General features: G+C 48.0%; 2 protein-coding genes across 3 annotated transcripts; one reads left to right on the forward strand and one right to left on the reverse strand.

The window, feature by feature from the left end:
* PCK2 (phosphoenolpyruvate carboxykinase 2, mitochondrial) lies at positions 1–8,459 on the reverse strand. Of its 2 annotated transcripts, XM_079127703.1 has the most exons (10): positions 8,184–8,455; positions 5,861–6,106; positions 5,253–5,437; positions 4,964–5,167; positions 4,427–4,614; positions 3,962–4,124; positions 3,483–3,701; positions 1,276–1,413; positions 903–998; positions 1–623 (listed from the first exon to the last, which is right to left on the reverse strand). In XM_079127703.1, the coding sequence occupies exons 1-10, from the start codon at positions 8,210–8,212 to the stop codon at positions 169–171; spliced, it is 1,923 nt and encodes a 640-aa protein (XP_078983829.1). In that variant the 5' UTR covers positions 8,213–8,455; the 3' UTR covers positions 1–168. The 2 variants fall into 2 exon arrangements, with proteins under 2 accessions (XP_078983829.1, XP_078983830.1); XM_079127704.1 differs by lacking the exon at positions 3,483–3,701 and having other exon boundaries at positions 8,184–8,459.
* Positions 6,115–23,501, forward strand: NRL (neural retina leucine zipper). The gene is made up of 4 exons (XM_079127715.1): positions 6,115–8,134; positions 17,006–17,144; positions 20,813–21,220; positions 22,025–23,501. Exons 2-4 carry the CDS (start codon positions 17,139–17,141, stop codon positions 22,355–22,357), a joined length of 747 nt encoding a protein of 248 aa, XP_078983841.1. The 5' UTR covers positions 6,115–8,134; positions 17,006–17,138; the 3' UTR covers positions 22,358–23,501.
* Positions 23,502–24,541: the final 1,040 nt, after the last annotated feature.

A 24,541-nucleotide genomic window follows, 5' to 3' on the forward strand; every position in this document is an offset into this window, starting at 1 on the left:
TTGTATAAAATAAATGAGCATTTCTCATTATTGGACAGTGTATGGGGAAGGTCTGTGGCCTGGTCTCAGGTGTTGGTTAACACCAAACTACTCATATTTTCTACAAGCCTGGGGCTCCCTATTCCCAGATGTTGGTGCTGGGCTGTCTTGCCAGTCTGGGGCCTCAGGTCACATTCTACGCACACGTCCCTCCAGGGCTTCCAGCTCAGCCAACACCTCCTTGGGCAGATCCTCGTTGACTTGCTCTGTCAGATAGTTCCGAATGTCTCGAACCTCCTGTTCCCAGAAGTCCTTGGGGAGTGAGAACAGCTGAGTGGTGTCTATGGCTCCAAGGCCTCTGAGATCCAGAGCTCCTTCTTTTGGCACCAGCCCGATGGGTGTCTCTTGGGCACTGTCCTCCCCTTCTAATCGCCGGCAGATCCAGTCTAGAACCCGAGCATTCTCACCAAAGCCTGGCCATAGGAAGTGACCTGACTCATCACGTCGGAACCAGTTGACGTGGAAGATGCGGGGTAGCCTGGCCCCCTTGTGCTCCTCCATACTCAGCCAGTGTTCCAGGTAGCGCCCAAAGTTGTAGCCAAAAAAGGGCCGCATGGCAAATGGATCATGCATGATGATCTTCCCTAGGGCAAAAGAAGGATGGGTAAAGTATTTTCCTTTCTTAAGGAAGGAAGGGTAGAGCACACTGCATCCAGTTGGAGGAAGTTTAAAAGGTTCACAGCTATGGAATATCCTCAGAGAAAGTCAAGAGGAAGAATTGGGGGAAAGGTAGAAGGGGGAAGAGGTGGAGTCACTTCTTCAGGGATGGGCAAGAAGGTCTGACTCAGAAAGGGAGACAGAAAAAAAAGAAAGACAAGATGATGTGGGCACACACGAAAGGAAGCGATGAGCAATGTGCTTACCTTTGTGTTCAGCTGCTGCAGTGGATTCAGAGCGCATGGCGCTACCCACGAATACCCCATGACGCCAGTTGAAGGCCTCATATACCAGGGGTACCCCTAGAACAACAAAGAACAGGGTCACAGGCAGCCCTTTTCTTTGGATTCTCACTCTATCCCTTCTGGTAATGATAATCTCATTCTTCTAAGACCTCAGCTATCCCATTTTCAGACCCTGTGTTTCCTCCAAAGTCTGTATTCACCAGGGAAAAACTCTGGAGACAGACAGTTACAGGTGGAGATCCAGGCTGAGGCTCCCTGAGCTTTAAGTGTAGGACAGTGAGCCCTAATTTAGAGCTAGGCCTTTTACCAAGAAGGCACAGAGCCTATGTATTACCTTTGGGTCTGCGGCCTCCAAAGATGATGGCATCAATGGGAACGCCCTCTGGGGCCTCCCAGGCTGGATCCATGATAGGGCACTGGCGAGCTGGGGCACAAAAGCGAGAGTTGGGATGTGCACAGGGTTCCTTGTCACCTGGCAGAGGAAATACAAATACTGTCACTTCCAAGTCATGTCCACCCCCAACACACACACACATGTGCATACACTCTTGCACAATTTATTTTTGCCTCATAAGTAATCTGCAGCCTTATGTGGTAAAAAACAGGGTGAAGGGAGCCAGGATATCTCCCCCAAAAAAGCAGATATTTTTTCCACCTGGCACTAGAGATTGAACCCAGAGCCTTGCACATGCTAGGCAAGCACTCACTCTACTACTGAGCTTCATTACCAGAACTTTGTATTTTTTTAATTTGAGCCAGGATCTTGATAAGTTGCTAAAGCTGGCCTATAAATTTCTATTATCTTGCTTTGGCTTCCTGAATTGCTGGAATTACAGGTGTGCATCCTTGTGCCCAAAAAGGTCTGGTTATTTCTCATAATGGTGCTGCCAGAGAAAAGAGTGGAAGAGGAATTGGGGTTCTGCAGGGCACTAATGTTTATACCAAGCTAAAGGTACTTGGCATTGACCAGGGCTCATGGGAATGGAGTTAGATACTGATGTGAGATTATAATAATTTTTCCCCTATGAAGTTTTTATTTATAGAATTATTATTTCCCAGACCTAAAGCAAAACCTACATTTACCAGGGGAAAAATGTCAGTTCTGTGTTTCAGACAATTGATTTTCTGTCAGCAAACTAGGGATGACAGAACTTCCTGAGCTATCAAAATGCATACAGGAATTGATTTTAAAGCTCACAGAATAATTTTGTTGATTTCCCTGGGCCTGCTTAGAGCCTCACAGAATCACAGGACTAGAGTAACTCAGAGAGAGACATAGCCTAGGCAGTATAACCTGAGAAGCCCTGATCACCTGGCACCTTCAGGTGCACTGGAGAGGTTCTTTGGACCATATCAGGGACATGTGTGAAGCACCATCATGGGGACCTTGAATGGGCAAAGTGCCTTCTCTACTGGAGGTTGCTGATCAGACCTGAGGAGCAAGAGAGCCAAAAGGCCAACAGTCCTACCCACTGCCTCTCCCCAGCTTCTGCCTACTTTCTCAGATAAGAGCCATCCTTCATTAGCTGCCAGCATAGGACCCTAGCACAGGGTATTTATTCTGAGAATTGAAGCTGGGTAACAAGATACCATATTTACACCCCCAAATTCAGAGATGATGAAAGGGTTGGGGAAGAAGCCTGTGGGGAAAGATTAAAGTTTCTTGGATTTCTCAATTGGTTGTGAAGGCCGAGCGGGGCTTAATGATGGTGTTAAGGAAAATGAAGGGCCATTAGATGAGGAGGGTGCCTGCTAGACCAGCTTGCCAAACTTGAATACAGGTTTTAGCAACCACAAGGCCACCTTTCCTGCCATACGCTTCTCTGATTCGACCTTTTGGTCTCTGGGCTCTGACTGCAGAAGGTCAGAAAGCTGCAGAAGGTCCAGAGTGCAGGGTTGGGGGAGGCACCTGGGAAATAACAGGGTTGAGAAACTAGCTTCTGGGAAACACCAAAGTGGTAGGCCGAGTTAGTGTGGAAGAAAGGTTAGAGTACAGGGGAAGGGTGAGACTAACAACACTGGTATTTAGAGAGTAAGATCAATGGCCATTATGCAGGGGGACAGTGGGAGCTAAGTGGCAGGAGGAGAGCTGGGCAGAAGAAGGGGCAGGCTTCCAAATTTCCTAAAGGGTCAAACTTTGTGGATTGTGCTCCAATTCTTTCTGTAACAATTTTCAAGTCATTCCTTCCTCCTCTTTTTTTGTTTTTAAATCCAGCTTATATTTATTATCAAAAACTTACTATGTATTCAGCAGTATATAAACTCTTTTTGTGTGTTATTCAATCCTCCAACAATCTTGAGATGAGTATTATAATAAACATTCTCATTCAACTGGTGGGGAAACTTCAGGGAGTAAATTTAGCCAAATTCCAAACCAAGGATTGGTGGAGTTGGGACATGACCTGAGATTTTTACCTGAAATTAGAAACTGCAAGTATTCATAATTTCCTCCCAAAGGACCAGAAGATAGATGGGGGATGGTGGAGGCGGATTTGCATCATTAAGGGATTGGACTATGTCATGACTTCCTACCCCACATACCAGGTTTCCAGGGTTTGCCAAGCCAGGAGGTCACGGAGACACCAGGTGGAAGAGGCTGGTCAATGCCCTCCCAGTACACACCGCCATCACTGGTCTCAGCCACATTGGTGAAAAGAGTGTTACTCTGGATTGTGGCCATGGCATTGGGATTGGTGGTGGCAGAGGTGCCAGGGGCCACCCCGAAGAAACCATTCTCAGGGTTGATGGCCCGGAGTCGACCTGTCAGGAGGAGAAGTGAAAGAAAGGAAGGACCAACCAGGAAAAATTGAGATGCAAGGCTGAAGAAGATCCTGCTGTACCCATCTCTACCCAGAACTGGACTAGATCCAGTGTGGAAAGGTTTTGTGTCTGTCAGTGGTTGGTCTGCCTCAGGTATGGGACAGAGTCAGCTGTTCAGGAACAGGTTCTCAGTGACAAAGCTCACACTGGAGGCCTCCAGTAAAAGCCAGAACTGAGAGTGTGATCTGAGTGCCCCTCACCTTCACTGTCAAATCTCATCCAGGCAATGTCATCTCCCACACACTCTACTTTCCAGCCTGGCAGTGAGGGCCGCATCATGGCCAGATTTGTCTTGCCACAGGCACTGGGGAAGGCAGCTGCCACGTATCGCTTCTTCCCTGCAGGGTTGGTGATGCCTAGGATCTGTGCATTGGGACAGAAGGAACAGGAGGTCACCAAAGATTAGGGCATGGTTTACAAGGGGAAACATAGCTAGGGGCTGAAAGGGGGGAACCAATGTTTATTCATGAACAGGTGTACTGCCCTGCCACCAGGCTTGGGTAGCAGTGTTCAGCAGCCTGGGGCCAAAGCTTCAAGCATTTGGGTAGAGTCTCTGCCCACCAGCCTGATACCTGGCAGGAAGGAGGCAAGGCTGAGGCAGACTAGCCAAGCCCTGCCCCTGTCCTGACCCCCCATGACTGCCCAGTTCCTCACCAGGCCCTCACCAGCATGTGCTCCGCCAGCCAGCCCTCGTCCCTGGCCAGGCGAGAGGCGATGCGCAGGGCAAAGCACTTCTTGCCCAGCAAGGAGTTGCCACCATAGCCGCTGCCGAAGGAGACGATCTCCCGCTGGTCAGGCACATGACCAATCAGGGTTTTCTCTGGGTTGCATGGCCACTGGCTCACCGGCTCCCCTGGGGACAATGGGGTCATAGGGCTGCTGGCAATGGCATCAAAAACTGGGGAGTCAGGGGCTGGAGGGATCAAGGATTGGCAGGAGAAACACTTGGGAGCAGTGGTGGTGCCCCAAGTGGTTCAAGCCCCCTGCCTCATAATACTATCAGCTCTTGTGTCTTTACTAGACAAGAAGACTGACTTTTCTCAACTTTGTGCAAACTGCTCTCCAAACACAGCCTCGCTGCCTGCCAAGAACGCTACCTGGATTGCAGAGGGACAGGTTCTAAGGGTCTGTGGATGAGTGGGGTTTGGGGTTCTGAGTTCAAGAGGGCCTCTGTGTCCTCCCTGGGCAGGGCAGGTGCTCACCTTGTGCAGTCAGGGGCTGACCCACAGAGTGCAGACACTTGACAAAGTCTCCATCTCCTAGGGCCTGAAGCACGGGTGTCCCCAGCCGGGTCATAATACGCATGCTTGCCACTACATAGGCTGAGTCAGTGAGCTGCACCCCAATGCGGGACAGTGGGGAACCCACGGGACCCATGCTGAATGGAAGCACGTACATGGTGCGGCCTGTGGAGGAAAGTATCACCTGGGTAAAGGGCTCCAAACGTGGTCATACGTTCAGTGCCCCTGCCTGTGTCCCTGCCCTGGTTACCCTGCATGCAGCCCGGAAACCTCTCATCCACAGCTTGCTGGAACTCAGCTGGGGACATCCAGTTGCCCAGCTGCCCACGGGCCCCACCAGTTGGGAGGGGCACCGTGTCCCGCTGAGAAGGAGTTACAATCACCGTCTTGCTCTCTACTCGTGCCACATCCTTGGGATCTGTGCGGGCCAGCCAGCTGGGGGAGAGGGGATTGTTAGGAAGATGGTGGCCAGCAGATCTCCTTCATTCCTAGAACCACTTTTTCAAGTCCAATTTTGTCTACAGTTCTTCTATTGACTTTATTTTTTCCGGATACTATCCAATCACATCTCAATCCCTTCCTCCAAGGTTTGTCCATCCAAGAGGAGATTCCCAAGGCCTTAGCCCTCTGGTAGCCTTTATCCCTGGCCAATGAATTGGTGTGGGGGGGCAGGAACCCAAAGACTTTTATTTGTATCAACTTCTGCCTTTAATATGAAAACATCAATCATTCCCAGTTCCCATTCTGCTCCTTCCATTAGGATGGTATCGTTCAATTTGATTTTGTCTTGGTAAACCCAAAAGTGACCTCAATCCAAGCAGCTGCCCCATCCTGCAGGTTGCTGAGCTCAGGGCTTACCAGTTACTGTACTTGGAAAGCTTTCGGATGAGGCCCTGCTGTGCCAGCAGGTTTAGGGTAGCAGTATTCTCAGCCTCAGTCCCATCACAGATGTGGATGCTCTCTGGTTGGCACAGGCGGGCACTGTGCTCCACAAAGTCTCGAACTCTAGCAGGCAGCTGGCCCATATCTCCACTGAGCACATGCAAGGTCTGGATGGTGCGGCATGATGACCAACACCAAGGGCTCAGCCCATGCCAGCTAAGCCTGCAAAGGAAGAAACAGGGAGACAATAAGCCAGCTGCTTTCACAGAGGGTAGACAAATGCTTGGGGGGTGGCAGAAGCTTGGGCTTCTGGGGAGTGTGCTAAAGCATGTCTTGGTGCAGGCGCCATGAAAAGCAAGTTGTATTTGGTGTGTGGGATGTGTTCAGGCCATATGCATCCTGTGTGACCTTTATGAGGTTTAAAGAGGGTGTCTCCTAGTCAGCAAATGACAAATATGACCAAATGAGCATAAAGGCACACACTTGGCTGTGGAAGTATATGTGTAGGCATGCTGATATTGTTGCATACATAGCCCTTACCCATATTTCACTATGTCTGATCTATGTTTATAAATGAGGAGGTACCCTTTAGCCCAAGTGTCAAGAAATTGTGCCAGACAAGTTTCCTGTGACTAGTGTTTGAATCCTCATGTATGTTCTTCCCATTCTCAAGTGTAGTTTTTATAAGTTAAAGTGGTAGCTGTTTTAATTTTTTTCTTCTGGGTGAATGCTGTAAGGCTGTGAAAACCTCAAGCAAAAGGCCCTGGTCTGTGAGGTGGTACAGGCCTTTTCTAGTGCCATGTTCTCAGATTGGGGGTCTTATACAGAGACAGGGACTGCTTGTTGGGGTTCTAGGAACCAGATATGCTGCTGCCTATCTATGTCAACAAAGTGCATAAAATGTTCCCACTAGGTAGGTATTTCTGAACTATGTGAAAGGCTAAACACTGGGGCATGAGTGTTACTGGCTGGGGTTCTTGCCACAGGAGAGCAGGGTCACTGTACTTGTACTGTCTGTACTGTCATGCACCTGGGAGAGAGAGGAGCAGGGTCTGTTCTGATTGCCTGGGATCTAGGGTGAAGTGATCCAGAGAGCAAAGGCTAAGAGGGGTTAGTTATTGTTTTCTTATATTCCAAGACCTAGCCCACCAGAAACCCACCACATTCTAGGATGGCCTGAGGCTGTGCCACCCCTGGCTTGCTTTCCTAGAAACCACATGCCTAGAGAACTTTGGGGTTTGGTGATAGAGTGCAACTTCAGATGGCAGGAAGCTCAGAATCAGAGACTATAAGCCTGGGGAAGGGAAAATCTCAGACTATGGATGTGGGAGCTGGGGTGATTTCCAGGGGTCAGAGCAGGATGAATGCCCAGTGTGGCCTAAGGGCAGGGAAGAAGGGCTCCTGGGACCTGGGTCTGTTCCTGCCTGGGAGAGTTTTCCCTGCACATTGATTTTAAAGGCACAGTCTTTAAGAGACCTTTTCTTGTTTGGAGCCTGACTCAGGTTATCTCTTGTGAGATCCCCCTACATCCTCCTCCAGTCCCCTAAGGAGGGACCTTTTTCCTATCCTCCGTAGACCACCCACATGGGCTGGTCAAGTAGAACGGCTGTGGGGGAAATATGGGATCAATTCAGACAAAAGCTGAGTCCATAGAGAAGAGAGGAGGCTGTGTAAGGGGAGGACAGACAGGACAAGCCTGGAGCTCCAGGCCTGCACTGAGGAAGAAGCCAGCCATGTAAGAAAGGAAGGCAACTTGGCCCCATACTCCCGTCTGGCGTCCCTCCCTCCCCAGGTCCAGGGTCCCTCTGGCAGTGCTGGGCTTCCCGCCAAGTTCCAATCCCAGGGAGGTCGTAATGGATGTTTACCTTCCACCTTCTTTAGGGAGCTTTGAGCTCAGGCCCCATGGCGCTCATGCCCCTTGTTCCCTGGGCGCTACTGCTTTCCACCACACCCTGGGGCGCGGAATGGATCCCGATAGGGGTCTGAAAGTTACATCTGGGAAGGAAAGGCAGATTCGCGGAGAGTGAGCTCCGCAGGGGCGAGCTAGAAGCCGGAGGAAGTTCTAAGACTGTCAGACAGAGATGGCGCGGGCAGACAAGCGAGGCAAGGAGAGGGAGGAGCGCACTAGAACCAGCAGACCCAGTGCGGCTGACTCCGGGAGGCACGCGCTGCGCGTGAGACCTGAATCGAGAAACAGTCGCCCTGCCTTCCTTCCTAGGATGAGGAACTAGGAGACGGCAATCTGAGGGGGTGAGAGCAGCGGGAAGTGCGAGTGGGCCCCGGGCTGGGGGTCACTCACCGCAGGCCGGGGCGGTACACAGCAGCCATGGCACCTGGGCGGAGGCTGCGGGATGGCCACAGGAACCTTGCGAGTCGGGGAGATAAGGAAGGCGGGGAAGGAGGGAGCGCGTTGGAGCGAGCGGGAGTCCAGGCTGCGCAGGAGGCGCTTAAAAAGGAGGCGGGCAGGCGCAGGGGCGGAACCAAACAGGTTCTCTCCGCCCCTACCGCAGGCCCATTCCCTGGGTCCCGGGCTCCGGGGCTGGGGACCCCAAGTCCTCGACGCGGTGGTTCCAATCTTGCATCCAAGCCCCTAAGCCCATCTCTCCCATTGGAGGACTGGGTTTGCTCCTGGGCCTCGCCTACGTCGAGGCCCCGCCCCCTGATCAGCCACGTTGCTCTGCACATGATGTAACTCTGAGGACTCTTGCTCCTGGGAGTTACCGACCAACGGAGAGACTCGGTCACTAAATGACAGCTTGGCAAACAAGCTAGGGATGAGGGGTGAGGCCACAGGTAGGAGCCCACGTATGTGTGTGTGGGCGGGGGACTGGACGTGGAGAAGCTCGCGGGTTGGGCATTGCCCTTCCTGTACTTCCAGCCCCAGGCTTTTCTGATTTCCAAGACCCCAATGCGAAGGTCCCTATAGTCCTCAACTCCTAAAATCCGGTTTCTTTTCCTCATGGTCAATGTTCCTTTCTGCCTTACTACAAAATGGTGGTGCCTGTTCACCCCAGGAGCTCTTCCTTGGTCTTCTTTTCACACTCCCTGATGGGATCATTCTTTTCACACTCCCCCGCAAAACTCATTTGCTCCCACCCAGCCTTCCATAAAATCCTTGGGTGATTTCTCAAGCCATGTCTCCATGCAGACATCTCTCTTTAACCTGAGACCACTGGATATCTACCACTGCAGAGGCAGCAACACTTCAAACTCAACACGTGCATGGTAGATATCTTGGTATTCTTTCCCCTTTATGATATTAGCACCCTGATTTTCCTTTGGGGAGCAATCTCCTCAGTCTGCTTGGTGATGTGGGTATGACCTCACTCCTCTTAAGGGTAGGCTTTCAGCTTGGTCAATTTACATATTCCTTGATCTGGCCTTAGGCCTTAGTAATTAGGGATGTTTAAGTGTTGGCATGACATCCCTCTCTGGGACATCCCTCTCTGGGACTTTTTCTGTAAACTTTGGAAATGAGCTTTCCTTCCTTTTTTTTTTTTTTTTTTTTTTTTTTTTTTTTTTTTTTTTTTTTTGCGGTGCTGAGGATTGAACCCAGGGCCTTGTGCTTGCAAAGCAGGCACTTTACCAACTGAGCCATATCCCCAGCCCGAGCTTTCCTTCTGTTGTGCCTGTTGAGCTGGTAGAATTATAAGCCTGAATCTGCTGGATGACAGACAGCTTGGCATCGCAAAGCAGGAGACTGCTTGAGACAGAAACCAGCGTAGAGAAAGCAGAGTACAGGGATGGAGATCAAAGAATTCCTGATTTATAGGAATTAATAAATTTATTCTCTTGCTCAAACTAATATTAAGTGAATTTATGACTCTTTCCATAGAAAAAAATCTTGATTCTCATATTTCTGAGTTCTATGCTGGAACGTAGTGACATAAGAAGAGCTGGCTTCCAACTGTGGGCTTGCAGCTGGTCCCCACATCCCACTCAGGCTCCAGCTTCCACTCAAACTCATGTATATATTTGGACTTCTCCCTGCTAGTCCCTGAATCCAAAGTCTGTCCACACTCACCCTGCTGCAAACAGCGGCCTCTTAGCCACCCATTGGGTCTAAACTTATGCATGTTGGTGGTAGCATTGTTGACCTTCTGAAGGTCATCATCTTGTTCATAATGTGCCTGATCCCATTTTTCCTTATCTCAGCAAATGGCACCACTATCTAGCCAGTTGCCCCAGAAGAAACCTAAATTAGTCTAGACTTCTTTTTTTTATCCTCTATAACTAATCAGATACTAGAGACCTTTGGATTTGTTTTTCACAATTAGCTCTCAAATCTGTTTCTATCCCTATAGTCATTTAGTCCAGGGCTTATCTCTCACCTAGTTGCAGGTGATGTCTTCCAACACATCTCTTGGCCTCCAGCCCCTCAAACACCTCCCCTCTCCCTACACTAAGTTACCCCACCCCACTGTACATATAAGTTCACTTTGAAAAGTTGAGAGGAATAATGTTTATGGTGTGGACAACAGGTGCTAGACTCTGTGTCATTCAACTTAACAACAAATCAATTTTACAGATATGGACACTGAGGCTTAGAGAGGGTTTCTCAAAATCACATATCTCATCAGCAGGAAAGATGGAATCTAAACCCAAGTTTCTGGTTCTAATTATCAAGGTTCCTTTCTTCCTATTATAATCCTTAACTGTCTCCTTAATTTATTATTTAATAAAAATTAGTTTATATCTCTTAGGCTTAACAACCCTTTTATTATCTTCACCTCCCTACTTGCCTTCTTTTCTCCTACATAAAGAGATAGACCCAAATCTTAGTCTTGTTTGTGTCCTGTCTTCTAGCTGTATCTGGCCTAAAATTCATGTTAGTTGAATGAAAAGAATGAATGAGCCGCACGTTTCTAAATCCTCCTTCCCCACCATTACTTCCTTCTTTAGTTTTGGGCAGAACAAGCAAGGGGCTCATGTGAGGCTTTCCTTGTATTGCTGATGCCCCCTGATCTGCCACACTCTTGTTTATTTCCTTCTTCACCCCTGGCCTGGCCCACCAGCTGGCCCAGCGTCCAAGGATTACCACCAGAGGGCAGGGTGTGACCAGACTTGCCCTGGTTGGTGTTTCCTGCTTCCTAGATAGATACCATCTAGGTCCATCCCTTTGCTATCTCACAGATTCCCTGTACTGGACACTGTGGTGCACTGACCGACCCCCTTTTAGGATTGTGGTGCACATCACAGCAGCTGAATATTGACTGTAAGTTCCAGCTGAGCACAACCCCCACTTACTGAGGGGCATACATTCCAAGATCACCACTGGATGCCTGAAGCCATAGATAGTATTGAATCCTATATATACCATGTTTTTCCTACGCATGTATACTTATGATAAAGTTTAATTTATTTATTAGGCATGGTAAGAGATTAATAATAATAACAACAGAATAATTATAATAATATACTATAATAAAAGTTATGTGAATGGGGTCTTTCTCAAAATATCACATTGTATTGTACTTATCCTTCTTGTGAAGATGTGAGATATTACAATACCTATGTGATGAGATGAAGTGAGGTATTGTAACCTAGTGTTAGGGTCCTGCTGACCTTCTGATAATATGTCAGGAGGATCATCTGCCAGCATCACTTCTATGTGGCACTCTTGCACATGTACTCTGATGCCACAATAGTCGATCTGATACATGAGATGGCTACTAAGTGACTAATGGGCAGGTACATATACAGTGTGGATACACTGACTGGGGATGATTCATCTCCTGGGTGGAGCAGAGCCAGGTGGTGTGAGATTTCATTATGTTACTCAGAATGGTGTGCACTTTAAAACTTATGAATTATTTATTTTAGGAGCTTGCCATTTAATATTTTTGGACCATGGTAAATCATAGGTAGCCAAAGCTGTGGAAAATAAAACTGCAGATAAGGAGGACCTACTGTACTTCCTTGAGCACTTCCTGTGGCTAAAGAGATCTGTCTTGCCAAATGCAATGTCCCCTTCCCAGGGGCAGTGTGTGTCTAATGACTGCTTGTTATAGCAGTACAAAGGTCTACTCCCTTGCCTCAATTTGTGACAACTCAGAAGGTTCACTGTGGGCCTGGGATTGTAGCTCAGTGGTAGAACGCTCTACTAGCATGTGTGAGGCACTGGGTTTGATCCTCAGCACCACATAAAAATAAATAAAGGTGGGGCTAGGGATATAGCTCAGTTGGTAGAGTGCTGGACTTGCAAGCACAAGGCCCTGGTTTCAATCCCCAGCACCACAAAATAAATAAATAAATAAATAAGTAAATTAAATAAAATAAAAATAAGTAAAGGTATTATGTCCATATACAACTATTTTTAAGAAAGAAGGTCTATTGCAGCTCCAGAGCTCCTATGGGATCAGTTGATTGCAATTGCAGTGCAGTCCTACACTTCTCTCTCCAGTCCTGCTTCTCTCACTCCCCTTGAAAGTCTCCTCAATAAGCCACTTGTACACAGGTTGGAATGGGCAGATGGACTGACCACATGTTTGCAGACACAGCCCCTTGAAGTGCAAGATGGTGTCAGGGTTAGAAAGAGAAGTGGTCCCAGTTGCAGATCAGTGGTCATAAGCTGCCTCTTCTCACACTACCACATTCTGATATAGATACTTGTATAAAATGTCCCCAAACTCAACTTGGACGCAGTCTCCTCCAATTGGACTTTAATTTTTTTTATTTTTTGGTACCAGCAATTGAACCCAGGGGCACTTAGTCACTGAGTCACATCCCCAACTCTTTTTTATATTTTGTATTTTATTAGAGATAGGGTCTTGCTGAGTTGCTTAGGGCCTCACTAAGTTGTTAAGGCTGAGTTTGAACTTGCAATCCTCCTGCTTCAGCTCCCGAGTTGCTGGTATTACAGGTGTGCTCCACCATGTCCAGCTTCTCTGATTCCATTTTGCCTGTCTCCATGAAATGCCAAAGTGATCTTTTCAAATACAGATCTGATCACATCTCACTTACAAACCTTTAGTAGTTTCTTGGTGCTTTTAATTAGACCCAAATCCTTGGTCTGACCCCTGCAGAGTGCTCGAATTTCATTTACCACCATTCTTCACTTTCCTTACTTTCTGCTCTCTGGCTACACTGGACATATAGTTTCCTGAACATGTCTACCTCCTTCCTGACTCAGCGTTTTTGCATGTGCTGTTTCTACAAAGGAATCCTCATCTTTCCACATTTCCAGGCATGGTCACTTTTATTCACTTGACTAAGTCTCGGGTTAATGTGACCTTCCTCAGGCAACTTGTCCCTGCCACAGCCCTCAACCCTCTCTGACTGTGTCCTAGAAGAGTAGGCCATTATGAGATAAAAACTCATAGCAGCCTGCTCTGCTCCCTCATGGTACTCATCTCCTTTTAAAGTGTGTTTGCACCTGCAGTCCCAGCTCCTTGGGAGGCTGAGGTGGGAGGACTACTTGAATACAGAAATTCCAGGCCAGCTGGGGTACCAAAGTGACACCCCTTTTCTAAAAATAAAATGGGGGTAGTTTTTTTTTATGTAGACACACTCCTAACATATGTAGGGCCTGAGGCAAGAGTATAAATCAAGGCTCAGAAGCTTGTGTTTAAATGTTTAAAATGGGGGCTGGGGTTGTGGCTCAGTGGTAGAGCACTCACCTAGAATGTGTGAGGCACTGGTTTCAATTCTCAGCACCACATAAAAAAATAAATAAAATAAGGATGTTGTGTCCATCTAAAACTAAAAATATTTTTTAAAATTTATTTTTATTGTAAACAAATGGGATACATGTTGTTTCTGTTTGTACATGGAGTAACAGCATACCATTTGCGTAATCATATATTCACATAGGGTAATGAGGTTTGATTCATTCCGTTATTTTTTCCTTCCCCCCCACCCCTCCCACCCCTCTTTTCCCTCTATACAGTCCCTCTTTCTTCCATTCTTGCCCCCCTCCCACCCCCCATTATGTGTCATCATCTGCTTATCAGTGAGATCATTCGTCCTTTGGATTTTTGAGATTGGCTTATCTCACTTAGCATGATATTCTCCAGTTTCATCCATTTGCCTGCAAATGCCATAATTTTATTATTCTTTATGGCTGAGTAATATTCCATTGTATATATATACCACAGTTTCTTTATCCATTCATCAATTGAAGGACATCTAGGTTGGTTCCACAGTCTGGCTATTGTGAATTGAGCAGCTGTGAACATTGATGTGGCTGTATCTCTGTAGTATGCTGATTTTAAGTCCTGTGGGTATAGGCCAAGGAGTGGGATAGCTGGGTCAAATGGAGGGTCCATTCCAAGTTTTCTAAGGAATCTCCACACTGCTTTCCAGAATGGCTGCACTAATTTGCAGCCCCACCAGCAATGTATGAGTGTACCTTTTTCTCCACGTTCTCTCCAACACCTATTGTTGCTTGTATTCTTGATAATAGCCATTCTAATTGGGGTGAGATGGAATCTTAGTGTAGTTTTGATTTGCATTTCTCTTATTACTAAAGATGGTGAACATTTTTTCATATGTTTGTTGATTGCTTGTAGATCTTCTTCTGTGAAGCACCTGTTCATATCCTTAGCCCATTTGTTGATTGGGTTATTTGTATTCTTGGTGTAGAGTTTTTTGAGTTCTTTATATCCTGGAAATTAGTGCTCTATCTGAAGTATGAGTGGCAAAGATATTCTCCCACTCTGTAAGCTCTCTCTTCGCATTGCTGATAGTTTCCTTTGCTGAGAGAAAGCTATTTAGTTTGAATCTATCCCAGTTATTGATTCTTGCTTTTATTTCTTGTGCTATGGGAGTCCTGTTAAGGAAATCTGATCCTAAGCCAACAAGTTAAAGTTTGGACCTACTTTTTCTTCTATAAGATGCAGGGTCTCTGGTCTGATTTCAAGGTACTGGATCCATTGTGAGTTGATTTTTGTGCAGGGTGATAAAAATATTTTTTAAAAATAGATGTTTAAAATGTATAATGCAAGGTAACAAACTGTTAAATAAAATGGTTTATTTTTAAAAAAAAAAACCTCTAAGAACTTTGTTAAAAAAAACTCTTTTTATTCAGAGCTGGGGTTGTGGCTCAGTGGCAGAACACTTGCCTAGCATGTGTGAGGCACTGAGTTTGATTCTCAGCACCACATATAAATAAATAAAATACAGGTCCATTGACAACTAATATATATATTAAATATATATACATATATATTTACGAATATATATATATATTAAAAAGAAGAAAAGAGTTCTCTTTATTTTTGTGGTACTGGGGACTGAAACAAGGGGGCTCTACCACTAAGTCACTTCCCCATCCCTTTTTACTTTTTATTTTTGAGACAGGGTCTCACTAATTTGCCAAGTTCGACCTCAAACTTGGGATTCTCCTGCCTCAACATCCCAGGTTACTGGGATTACAGGTGTGTGCCACCACACCTAGCTAAAATATGTTTTATTTTTATACCTCAACAAATGTATACTTCATAAGGTTCTGGAAGACCAGGTTCATATTTGTATTTTGTTTGGAATCCTCAGGGTTCTGCATGAAAATTTGGGGGAGAGGGAGCTTTTAGCCACTAGCCCTCAGCTGGAACCACTTCTCTTTCCACCCGCCCCTGATACCATGTGGACTGTGCCTAACTCTGTGTATAAACATGTGAACCTCCTATCTTCCCATCCTAGCTCTGTCCACAGTCTCCTGCAAGCAGTCTCCCCTTGACTGACTTAGAGATATGTGTACCAGTTGTGTCTAGCTATGGAAAGAAATCCACGTGGGTCCTAGATGTGAGCTTGGGCTCTTTGAACAGGAAATTCCTAGCTATCTGGAGTATGGTTCTAAGAAGGCTGGAATATAGGTGAAGGAGTGTTGGACTTCTCACGCTATGGAAGGGGCTGTATCAGAGGACTGCCAGCATGGATCCTTCTAAAGCACGGAGTCAGGGCAGATCTGCTCTTGCCTGGTCTTAAGGGCAGTAATTTGATGCTCCATCAGTCTAGAAGCTCTGTGTAGACCAGGATAATGGGATGACCGTCTAAGTCCTTGAGGTATCCCTTGTGCCTAACAGTTCCTGGAGCAGAATAGGTGTTTGATAAATATTTGTCAAATAAATGTGGGAGGTACACCAGGAATAGATTTGAGGACTTGGATCCATTACTAAAGATCTAGATAGCAAGGGCCAGAAGTAGGAGTGAAACTGGCCTTCCAGGGTTCCAAAATGTGTATGCAGAGCAGAGGAGGTGGGGACGGCATCCTGGAATTCTGACTCTGTGTCATTTCCTCTCCTTCCTTTTCCTTTCCTATTCGACCTCTCCAGGTCCTTTGCCTGCCTGTCTTACCCCATGGTCCAGCATCTTCCTGTTGATAATCTTTCTAGTTTTTGTTTGTTGTTTTTTTGGCTGCCATTCTTCCTCTGCAACCTGACAATCTGTCTGTCTGTGTTCTTTTTTTTCCCACCACTTCTGGGTCCTCATTCCTATCTCTCTCTCTCTCACTCCCTTCTAGTCCTCTCCCAGAAACTGTCCCCCTTTTCTTTTAGTTCCCCCATGGCCCCTTGTTCATCTCTTCCATCTGCCCGCATCCTTCTGTCTCCTTTAATCTAAATCCCTGTGGAGCCCTGACTTATTCTGCCTTCTATCCCAGCATTACCCCTACTGGCACTTTAGCTAGTCTCCTTCCCTTCCTCTGTTCTGTCATTCCTGGTGTCCACCCTGGCTTCATCTTTTTCGTCCCTATTTTCCTGTCCCCAGATGTCCTTTCATTCTCAGTATCTCTCTCCCAGCCTCCATGTCCCTGCTCCCTGTTGGGATGGGCTCTGCCTCCTTGGTTCCCACTGGCTGGCACAGCCTCTCCTTTCTGTGCCCTTTGTCCATTCCTCTGGCCCAGCCAGGGCCCAGCCAGGGCCCAGCCCTCATTTCCCCAACTCCTTTCCCTGGTTTGTGGTTCCTGGTCTGAGCCCCAAGTGGCTCAACTCGCCTGAGCTTGTTTAGTCTAACTCCCTTAGCCCCTGAGCAGCTTAGCTCTCCCACCTCTCCTGTGAGCCCTCCAGTAAACAAGAGGATCAGGGAAGACCTAACAGCTGCCAGGTGGGGGCAAGTGTCCGGCCGGCCTACAGCAGACATGAAAAGGAGGCTGCACTCAACACTTCCTATTCCTTCTTTCTTCAGGGAAATTCTAGAGCCTCTTTCCTGGATGTCTACCTTAGAATATGGACTTCTTGTCTCCATGATCCCTATTCCCATTTTGTGACTGGTTTCTAGGCCTTGAGTTTTTTTGCTTCTTCTGAGAAAATGGCTCTAGATGCAGGTAATCATAGAGAAGGCTTTCAACTTGAATGATAATGATGGACTCTGCTTCATAAAATGGAGGCCCAGGTCGGGGAAGAGACTGAAGTCATCTGATCTAGGTCTTCTAATAAGCGTGTGGAAAGTACACTCTGTAGTGTGGATCTTAAATGTCTGCAAAAGGCCCATGTGTTAAAGGCCTAGTCCCCAGCTTGGTGCTTTTGGGAAGTGGTGGAAACTAAGAGGTATGGACTAATGGGAGGTCTTCTGATCACTGGAGATGTGCTCTTGAAAGAGATGATTGGAACCCAGCCCCTTTCCTTTCCTCTCTTTTTCTTGTCCCAGTCATGAGGTGAGAAGCTTTATTCCACCATGCTCTAACTCATCACGAACCCAAAGCAACAAGACCAATTGATCATGGACTAGAACCTCCAAAACTGTGAGCCAAAATAAACCTTCTTTGCTTAATAAATTTATTACCTCAGATATTTGGTGTAGTAACAGAAAGCTGACTAACACAGCAAGATAGGAGAGACCATATACACACACACGCTCACAAGCAAGTGTATACTGAGAGAAGCTGGCTTGAATGCAGAAACCTATAAAGCAGTTGTTCTCAAACTTTAGTGTGTGTCAGAATTGCCAGAGGCTGTTAAAACAGATTTCTGAGTTCCACCCCCAGAGTTTCTGATTCAGTAGGTGAAGTGGGAGATTTGAGACTGGGTTTGCCTATATTTCCTAGCCTTGAACTCCTGGACTTAAGTGATTCTCCTATCTCAGTATTCTGAGTGCTAGGACTCTAGGCAAGTACCACTGCACTGGACTTGAATTACTGTCTCTAACAAGTTCCTAGGAAATGCTGGTGCTGATGACCTGGGGACAATACTTTGAGAAATATTGTCTTAATAATCTGCATCTACCAGCTCTTTCCTAACACCTAAGGCTGGGGCCAGTTAATTTTCAAAACTGAGGACCCTTGGGGCTGAGAGAAATCTTGGCATCCTCAGAAGGCAGGGAATATCTTTTAAACTCCTGGAGTTCTATTCTAGTAAGGACCCCATTTAAACAGCTTCGGACAGGTTTAAACATCTCCTTTGCTAATTCCTAGTATCTCTATTCCAACTCCTACTGGGGGATGATAGCTCTAAGAGGTGTTAGGGGATTAGACTGAAAATATAGGTCACTCACCAGCCATCTGGGAACCATGATGAGTGGGAGAGAAGGAGAGGGGCAGAGACACACACAGCGAAAAGGTGAGAGGAAGCTGAGGGCTTGTCAGGGCAGTTGTGCAGCTGACAGGCTGGTGATTAGATTTCAGTGTCCTTTGGTGGCCTGGAAGGAAAAGCAGAGTTTCCTGTTCGCTCTTCTGCATCTTTTTCCAAGCTGGGCTGCCTGTCTGGGGCTGGCTTATTAAGAGTGGGAAAGGCCAAGTCCTCATGGGGAAAGTTGCAATGGCTATGAGGGGCATAAGGTCATTTAGGGTCAAGGTAGGGCAAGGAGCAGAAATGTGAGAATACTTGAAAAGGGGAAGCAGACCCAACAGGTCAAGTGAAAATGGGCTTGGGAGAATCTCCTTCCCACAGACACTGATGAGGAGCTCAGAGCCTTGGAAGTTGGGCTGCTGGGAGCTTGTCTGGCCCTCCTTCCCATTTCCAGGCTTTGAGGGTAGAGGGCTGAGAGTTGTGTCCAGATAGAGGGATAGTGGTTGGGGCCATTGTGGGAACCAAGCACACATGAGTTGGACCATCAGTGAGCAGCTTTGTAGGGGTAGATGGTCCCTTCTCCTTTGAGAATAGGCATGCCTGTCCTCTCCTCTGTTTCTCTCCTCTCCAGTCCCCCACCCCATGCCAATGAGATATGCAAATGATTCCCTTATCTCATTGGCTGAGGCCTAAGGACCACAGATGATCTCAGAGAGCTGACCTTTTAAGAGTGCCCTTTGGGTTCTGTGGCTACAGCCCCCTAGTTCTAAGCACAGAGGTACCAAGCCCTGCTCCATGGGGCCTCCAGTCTCTGGGGAAGCTGTGCCTGTCTGGCCCTGATACTGACTACATCGTCTCTGCCATCCCTAAAGTAAGTATGCCTGGGCCTACTTGGGTGTCAAGCTTCTCACCTGTAGCCCCTTCCTCAGACACCTGCTATCCCTGTTGTCTGTTTTTGAGAATCCTTACATTTCTGCACCATACCCCACCCCTGCTCTGGCTGCCAACATATCAGAAAGAATCAACCTTCCCCACTTAGCTCTTCTCTGCACATCCAGTTCTCTCTGGAAACCACTTCACTTTCTCACCATCTCCTTTTAGTCAAAGACCAGTTCCTTCAATTGTGTCTTTGTTTCCAAACTCTCTGTGCTCTCAAGAGCAAAGAACTCCACAGAGAATACAGAAACCTTTCCTTAGACCAAAAAAAAAAAAAAAAAAAAAAAAAAAAAGACCTTGTCCCCTTGTCCTTCCTTCCTTCCATCTCTCTGGGCATGGTCTGGTCTGAGATGGGACTGAGAAGAGGACTATCTAGGAGCTAGGAGGCTTGGGGCATCAAGAGCGAGCCAAAGTCTAAGTGGTGAACACTCCTCACCATGCCCCTTCCAAGGGTGGGGGTGGAGCTGTTGGAATTGGGAGCTGGGCTAGAGCTGGGACTTTCAGGCTGGGAAGGATCTCTGAGGTCATTGAGGCAGAGGTTCCTCAGGTGCACATGTGCTTGGCGGTTGGTAGCAGGAAAGAGTTCTTTGGTGTCATAAGTTTGGGACACTGTGTGGAAGTTGAACAGATGATTTGCTGAAGGACTTCTCAGATTAATTGCTCTTCTGTTTTGTGATTTTGCAAGAGGTAGGGATAGGAAGCAGCCATTCTAAAATTATTTGAGCACAGACCTCTTCTTGGGTACTTCTCAGAGTTGGTGTTCAACAGAACACTCTTTGGGAGATGTTATAAAGTCTAACTGCCCCCACTGGGGAAAAAAAAAAAAAAAAGGAAGTGGGTCAGAAAGGCAAAGGCAATCTGCTCAATATAGCAGATTCTGAATCAAATGGGGGAAATTCAGTCTTGGTGGGTTCTCCCTTGGAGAGATTGTCCTTGAGGAAAGAAGGTGGCCACTCAGTTCAGATTTTTCTAGAACCTTTGTTTTTCTTTTAGAAAGTCACTTAATTCTATAACAGGGAATCATTGACTAATCTATAGAATAAATGAGCACTAAGAGTCTTCCTCAGACTGCCCTGAGTGCTTTGAGAGATAGATAAGATAGAGATGTAACAGCACAGTATCCTTATATCTTAAGATTCACGCATACATGACTTCCCACAGTCCTAAAATATACACATACTCAGTGATAGTTAATTAAGCACAATTTTTTAATTGCTTGGAAATGGAATAGTGCCTTTTGAGATGACAGGGCCTCTCAGCATGTATCTGCACTAGGGATGGGAGAACTGCATATTACTCTTGTTTTTCGTAGATTCCAGAGGCACCAGTGGGGTGAGAGTCCTCTTCCTCCATCAGGTCTTCAGCTGCTTGCCCACTGTTAGGAGCCCATGACAACTGAAATGTTGCCTCCCAGTCTGGAGGAACAGGACTGCACCATTAATTTGGTTTTCCAGAACTGTGGCTCCAGGGCATTTGGACTTTGGAGGAAAAAGGTTTGGTGAAAGAGGATGACAGGCAGCCTCCACGTACTCCAGACCTCTCTTTCTTGCAGGTGCACATCTCCCAGCCCAGACCCAGAATGGCACTGCCCCCCAGTCCCCTGGCCATGGAATATGTCAATGACTTTGACTTGATGAAGTTTGAAGTAAAGCGGGAGCCCCTTGAGGGGCGATCGGTGGCCTCAACAGCCTCGCTGGGCTCCACACCTTACAGCTCAGTGCCTCCTTCACCGACCTTCAGTGAGCCAGGCATGGTGGGGGCTACTGAGGGCCCCCGGGCAGGCCTGGAGGAGCTGTACTGGCTGGCTACCCTGCAGCAGCAGCTGGGTTCTGGGGAGGCACTGGGGCTGAGTCCTGATGAGGCAGTGGAGTTGCTTCAGGGTCAGGGCTCAGCCCCTGCTGAGGGGCCTCATGGCTACTACCCAGGGAGCCTAGAGGAAACAGGAGCCCAACATGCCCAGGTGAGTGACCAGAAGGCTGGTCTTAGGGGAGGCAGGCTGAGGGAGGCAATCCAAGAGAGGGAGAGTTCCTGGAGAGGGTTTTGAACTTGGGAAAGAGGGCAGGAAAAGGGAAGAAGGACTCCTGAAAGAAATCAAATAGAGAAAACCAAATTTTTTTTTCAAAAGGTAGGGAAACGATTAGACTGAAGAATGAGGAATAGGGAGAAGATAAATTAGAAGAGGACCCCAGCAAGAGATTACAGGGGAGTAAATAGATGCCCGGTGTGGAATGGAGCGGGGTTAAGACCGTGGTTGAGGTTGGCATTTCGAGGCTTCGTGCTTTCCCAGTGCCCAACCTTCTCAGGAAGGATTGGAAATCATCCTATTAATTATAGACACAGATGGGGGTGTTGAGGGCATTAGGATGTAATCCAAATCCTTTGAGGGTCACCGGGTTGCGGCCTTCAGGACACGGGAAACATGGCTTGTTGGAGGGGAGGGGACAGCCTGGGCGCAGGTCTCGGGCACACAACCGGACCTGGAGCGGGATGCTGCGAGGGGCGCAGCATGTAGGTGAGCGATTGGCTCGCCTGACAGTGGGAGGCGGGACCTGCACTGCAGGGTAAGCCAAGGGGTGCGAGTCTGGTGGCTAGGACCGGTGGGATCTGGACTGAGGTGGGTTCTGTTAGAAGACTGGGCATTCAGGTAAAGGCGGGGACCCGGGGCGAAGCCTTCTCTACAGCGGGGCTAGTCCGGCGTTCCCACCAGCGGATGGAGCAGGGTGGGACTCAGACACGACCCGGTCCCTGCACTGTTCCCCCTCAGCTGGCCGAGCGGTTTTCGGATGCAGCGCTGGTATCGATGTCGGTGCGGGAGCTAAACCGGCAGCTGCGGGGCTGCGGGCGCGACGAGGCACTTCGACTGAAGCAGAGGCGCCGCACGCTGAAGAACCGCGGTTACGCGCAAGCCTGTCGCTCCAAGCGGCTGCAGCAGCGGCGCGGGCTGGAGGCGGAGCGCGCCCGCCTGGCTGCTCAGTTGGACGCGCTGCGGGCGGAGGTAGCTCGCCTGTCTCGGGAGCGCGACCTCTACAAGGCTCGCTGTGACCGATTAACCTCTATTGGCCCGGGGCCAGGGGACCACACCCACCTCCTCCTCTGAGCAGTTGGGGCAGGGGCCGTGGGCCGTGGCGGTGGTAGAGTTGGGGGTTTAGCACCCAGGCTACCGGGCAGCTTCTGGTCTCATCCACTCCCTTTATGGCCACGCAAATATCCCCAAACATTCTGGACCCTCAAGGCATGCCCGAAGTTAGAGTCTGGTCATTTTCTGGGAGAGATAACTCCTCTGCTCATGCAGGCCATAAACAGAAACCTCAGCCCTCATGAGTAGCATACTGAACTCTGGCCAATGCCAGGCACTGAGAGTGCAGGTGTGGAGGATGGTTGGGTGGCACAGTGAATGGAAGGAGAGGGAGTGGTATAGTCCTCCCCTCAGTGTAGTTATTAATTCAAGGTTTTCAACTTGCAGTGCATTAAGGTTGTAATTAGCAATGAGGCTGTTTTTTCTCTTGAAGGACTGTAACCTCCCCATTTTAGGACTACTGCATTTTCAAGATTTCAATTCTCAACAGCAAGACAGACTAGGAACTGTACTCAAGATATGTTTCCCTGACCAACTCAGTGGCCTGCAGGGTCCAGAGCATCAGAGGTCTGAGAAGTGAGCCCTGGGACTGGTTTGGTGTCAACTGGGAAAGAGCCCTTGCTGCTAATCACAGCTCTGCCATAGGATCCTGCTGTCACCTTGAGCTAATCAATTGTTCCCTGGACCTCAGTCACTTCATCTAATTCTCATTTAGATTGGTACCTCACCAGTAAGGGACTCCCAATGGTGTCCCTAAGAGGCCCCCAAGTTTACCAGAAGGCCCTTTTGTCCTGCCCCAGCTTCCTGATTGCAGCCTAAACTGTGGGAGAGCAACCCAGGAGGGGAAGCATGGCTTCTCAGGAAACAGGCACTGGGCCTCTCCTGCTCCCTCCAAACTGCCTCAGTCTCCAGACTTACCAAGGGTGCCCCTGCTACCTCTTGCCTCTGAGGACTGAGGTGAGACTTCCCAGGATGACCAGGAGCTGAGAGAGTGCAGCTTTTGTGAATTAAACTTGAAGCCCAGGTGGAATTCTGATGTTATTGGCTAAAATGTTCTTGCAATTTAAGAAATGTTCATTCTGTATCCCTGATTCATGTATATCAGAAAGAGGGTGGGGGGGAACCACCTGGAACTGAGCGGCACATCTCAGTACTGAAGGACTAATGAAAATGGGGTAAAGGGGTGGGTATGGGTCCAGATGGAGCCTCTCCCTTCCACCACTGCCACCACAAAAGCCCAGGAGCAGCAATGGCCTAGCTAGGCTTGCCTGTGGCTATCCTCAAGGTCTCACAGTTTCCATGGTAATCCAGCCCTCCAGTTCAGCTGCATTTGGGGAGGGTCAGTGGGGCCTCTGGGCAGAGCAGAGGTGTTGAGCTGGGATCACACCTCATCGGCCGGTTGTCTGTCCTCTAAGGAATATAATAAATGGGAGAAGTGGTTGGGTGTGGGGGAAGCGGCTCCCATATGTCTCTCTTCCTTTCTGTCCCCTATATCCACCCCCTCCCCAGCTGTCTTTCTCTTCCCCTCACAGTTCTTGTTCCCTCCTCCCCCTCCTCTAGCCCAGCTCATCCCTCCTCCACTCAGGAGCCTGCAACAGGAGTCCTCTCCTCCATTCCCCTTAGAATTTCTCTTTTCTCCCTTCCCTACCTTTGGCCAATGGCTATTCTCTCTTGCTCTTGTACCCCTCTGAGGGTTCATGGCATCTTTAGCCTCTTCTCCATCCTCTTCCACACTTATTGTTGAAAGGAGGAGCTTAGGTGGAGAAGATCCCTCAGAAGCTCAGCTCTTCTTCCTTACTCTGAATTTCACCTGTGTCCTTGTCTGCTTCTCAGAACTTAAATCCAGACCCTCTGCTTCTCTTGCAAACCTTTTTTACCTTCATGGAACACCAGGGCAGAGATACCCATCCACAGATACCTGTGCACACAACTAGGTCATACATATATACACTCGAGTCTCAAGGTGATAAAGCTGGGTCAGATGGCTAGACCTCAAACAAAGTTTGCACATTGTTGTGATGAAGAGTGGGTGTTTTAGTCAAATGGGCCTGGACTCAAGTTCCAGTTCTACTAGTTCTTCTCTGACCATGGGTGAGTTTAAATCAAATCTCACTTGCTTGCCAGAAAAATGGGGGAAATGATGCTAACTATCTAGTGAGAATGACACATTTAAAGAAGCAAAGTTTGACACATGCTAAAGAACAA

The sequence above is a fragment of the Sciurus vulgaris genome (genome assembly GCF_902686455.1).
Source record: "Sciurus vulgaris genome assembly, chromosome: 2".
NCBI classification, from domain to species: Eukaryota; Metazoa; Chordata; class Mammalia; order Rodentia; family Sciuridae; genus Sciurus; species Sciurus vulgaris.

What these genes read in the sequence shown, in the direction of transcription:
- PCK2 (XM_079127703.1), bottom strand. Translation starts at nt 8,212, where the DNA reads ATGGCTGCTGTGTACCGCCCCGGCCTGCG. An exon ending in TCAGCCCCTGACTGCACAAG is followed by an intron (nt 4,615 to 4,963) that starts GTGAGCACCTGC and finishes CATTGTCCCCAG; the next exon opens with GGGAGCCGGTGAGCCAGTGG. An exon ending in TGGCAAACCCTGGAAACCTG is followed by an intron (nt 1,414 to 3,482) that starts GTATGTGGGGTA and finishes TTCCTCTGCCAG; the next exon opens with GTGACAAGGAACCCTGTGCA.
- NRL (XM_079127715.1), top strand. An exon ending in CAGGAGCCCAACATGCCCAG is followed by an intron (nt 21,221 to 22,024) that starts GTGAGTGACCAG and finishes GTTCCCCCTCAG; the next exon opens with CTGGCCGAGCGGTTTTCGGA.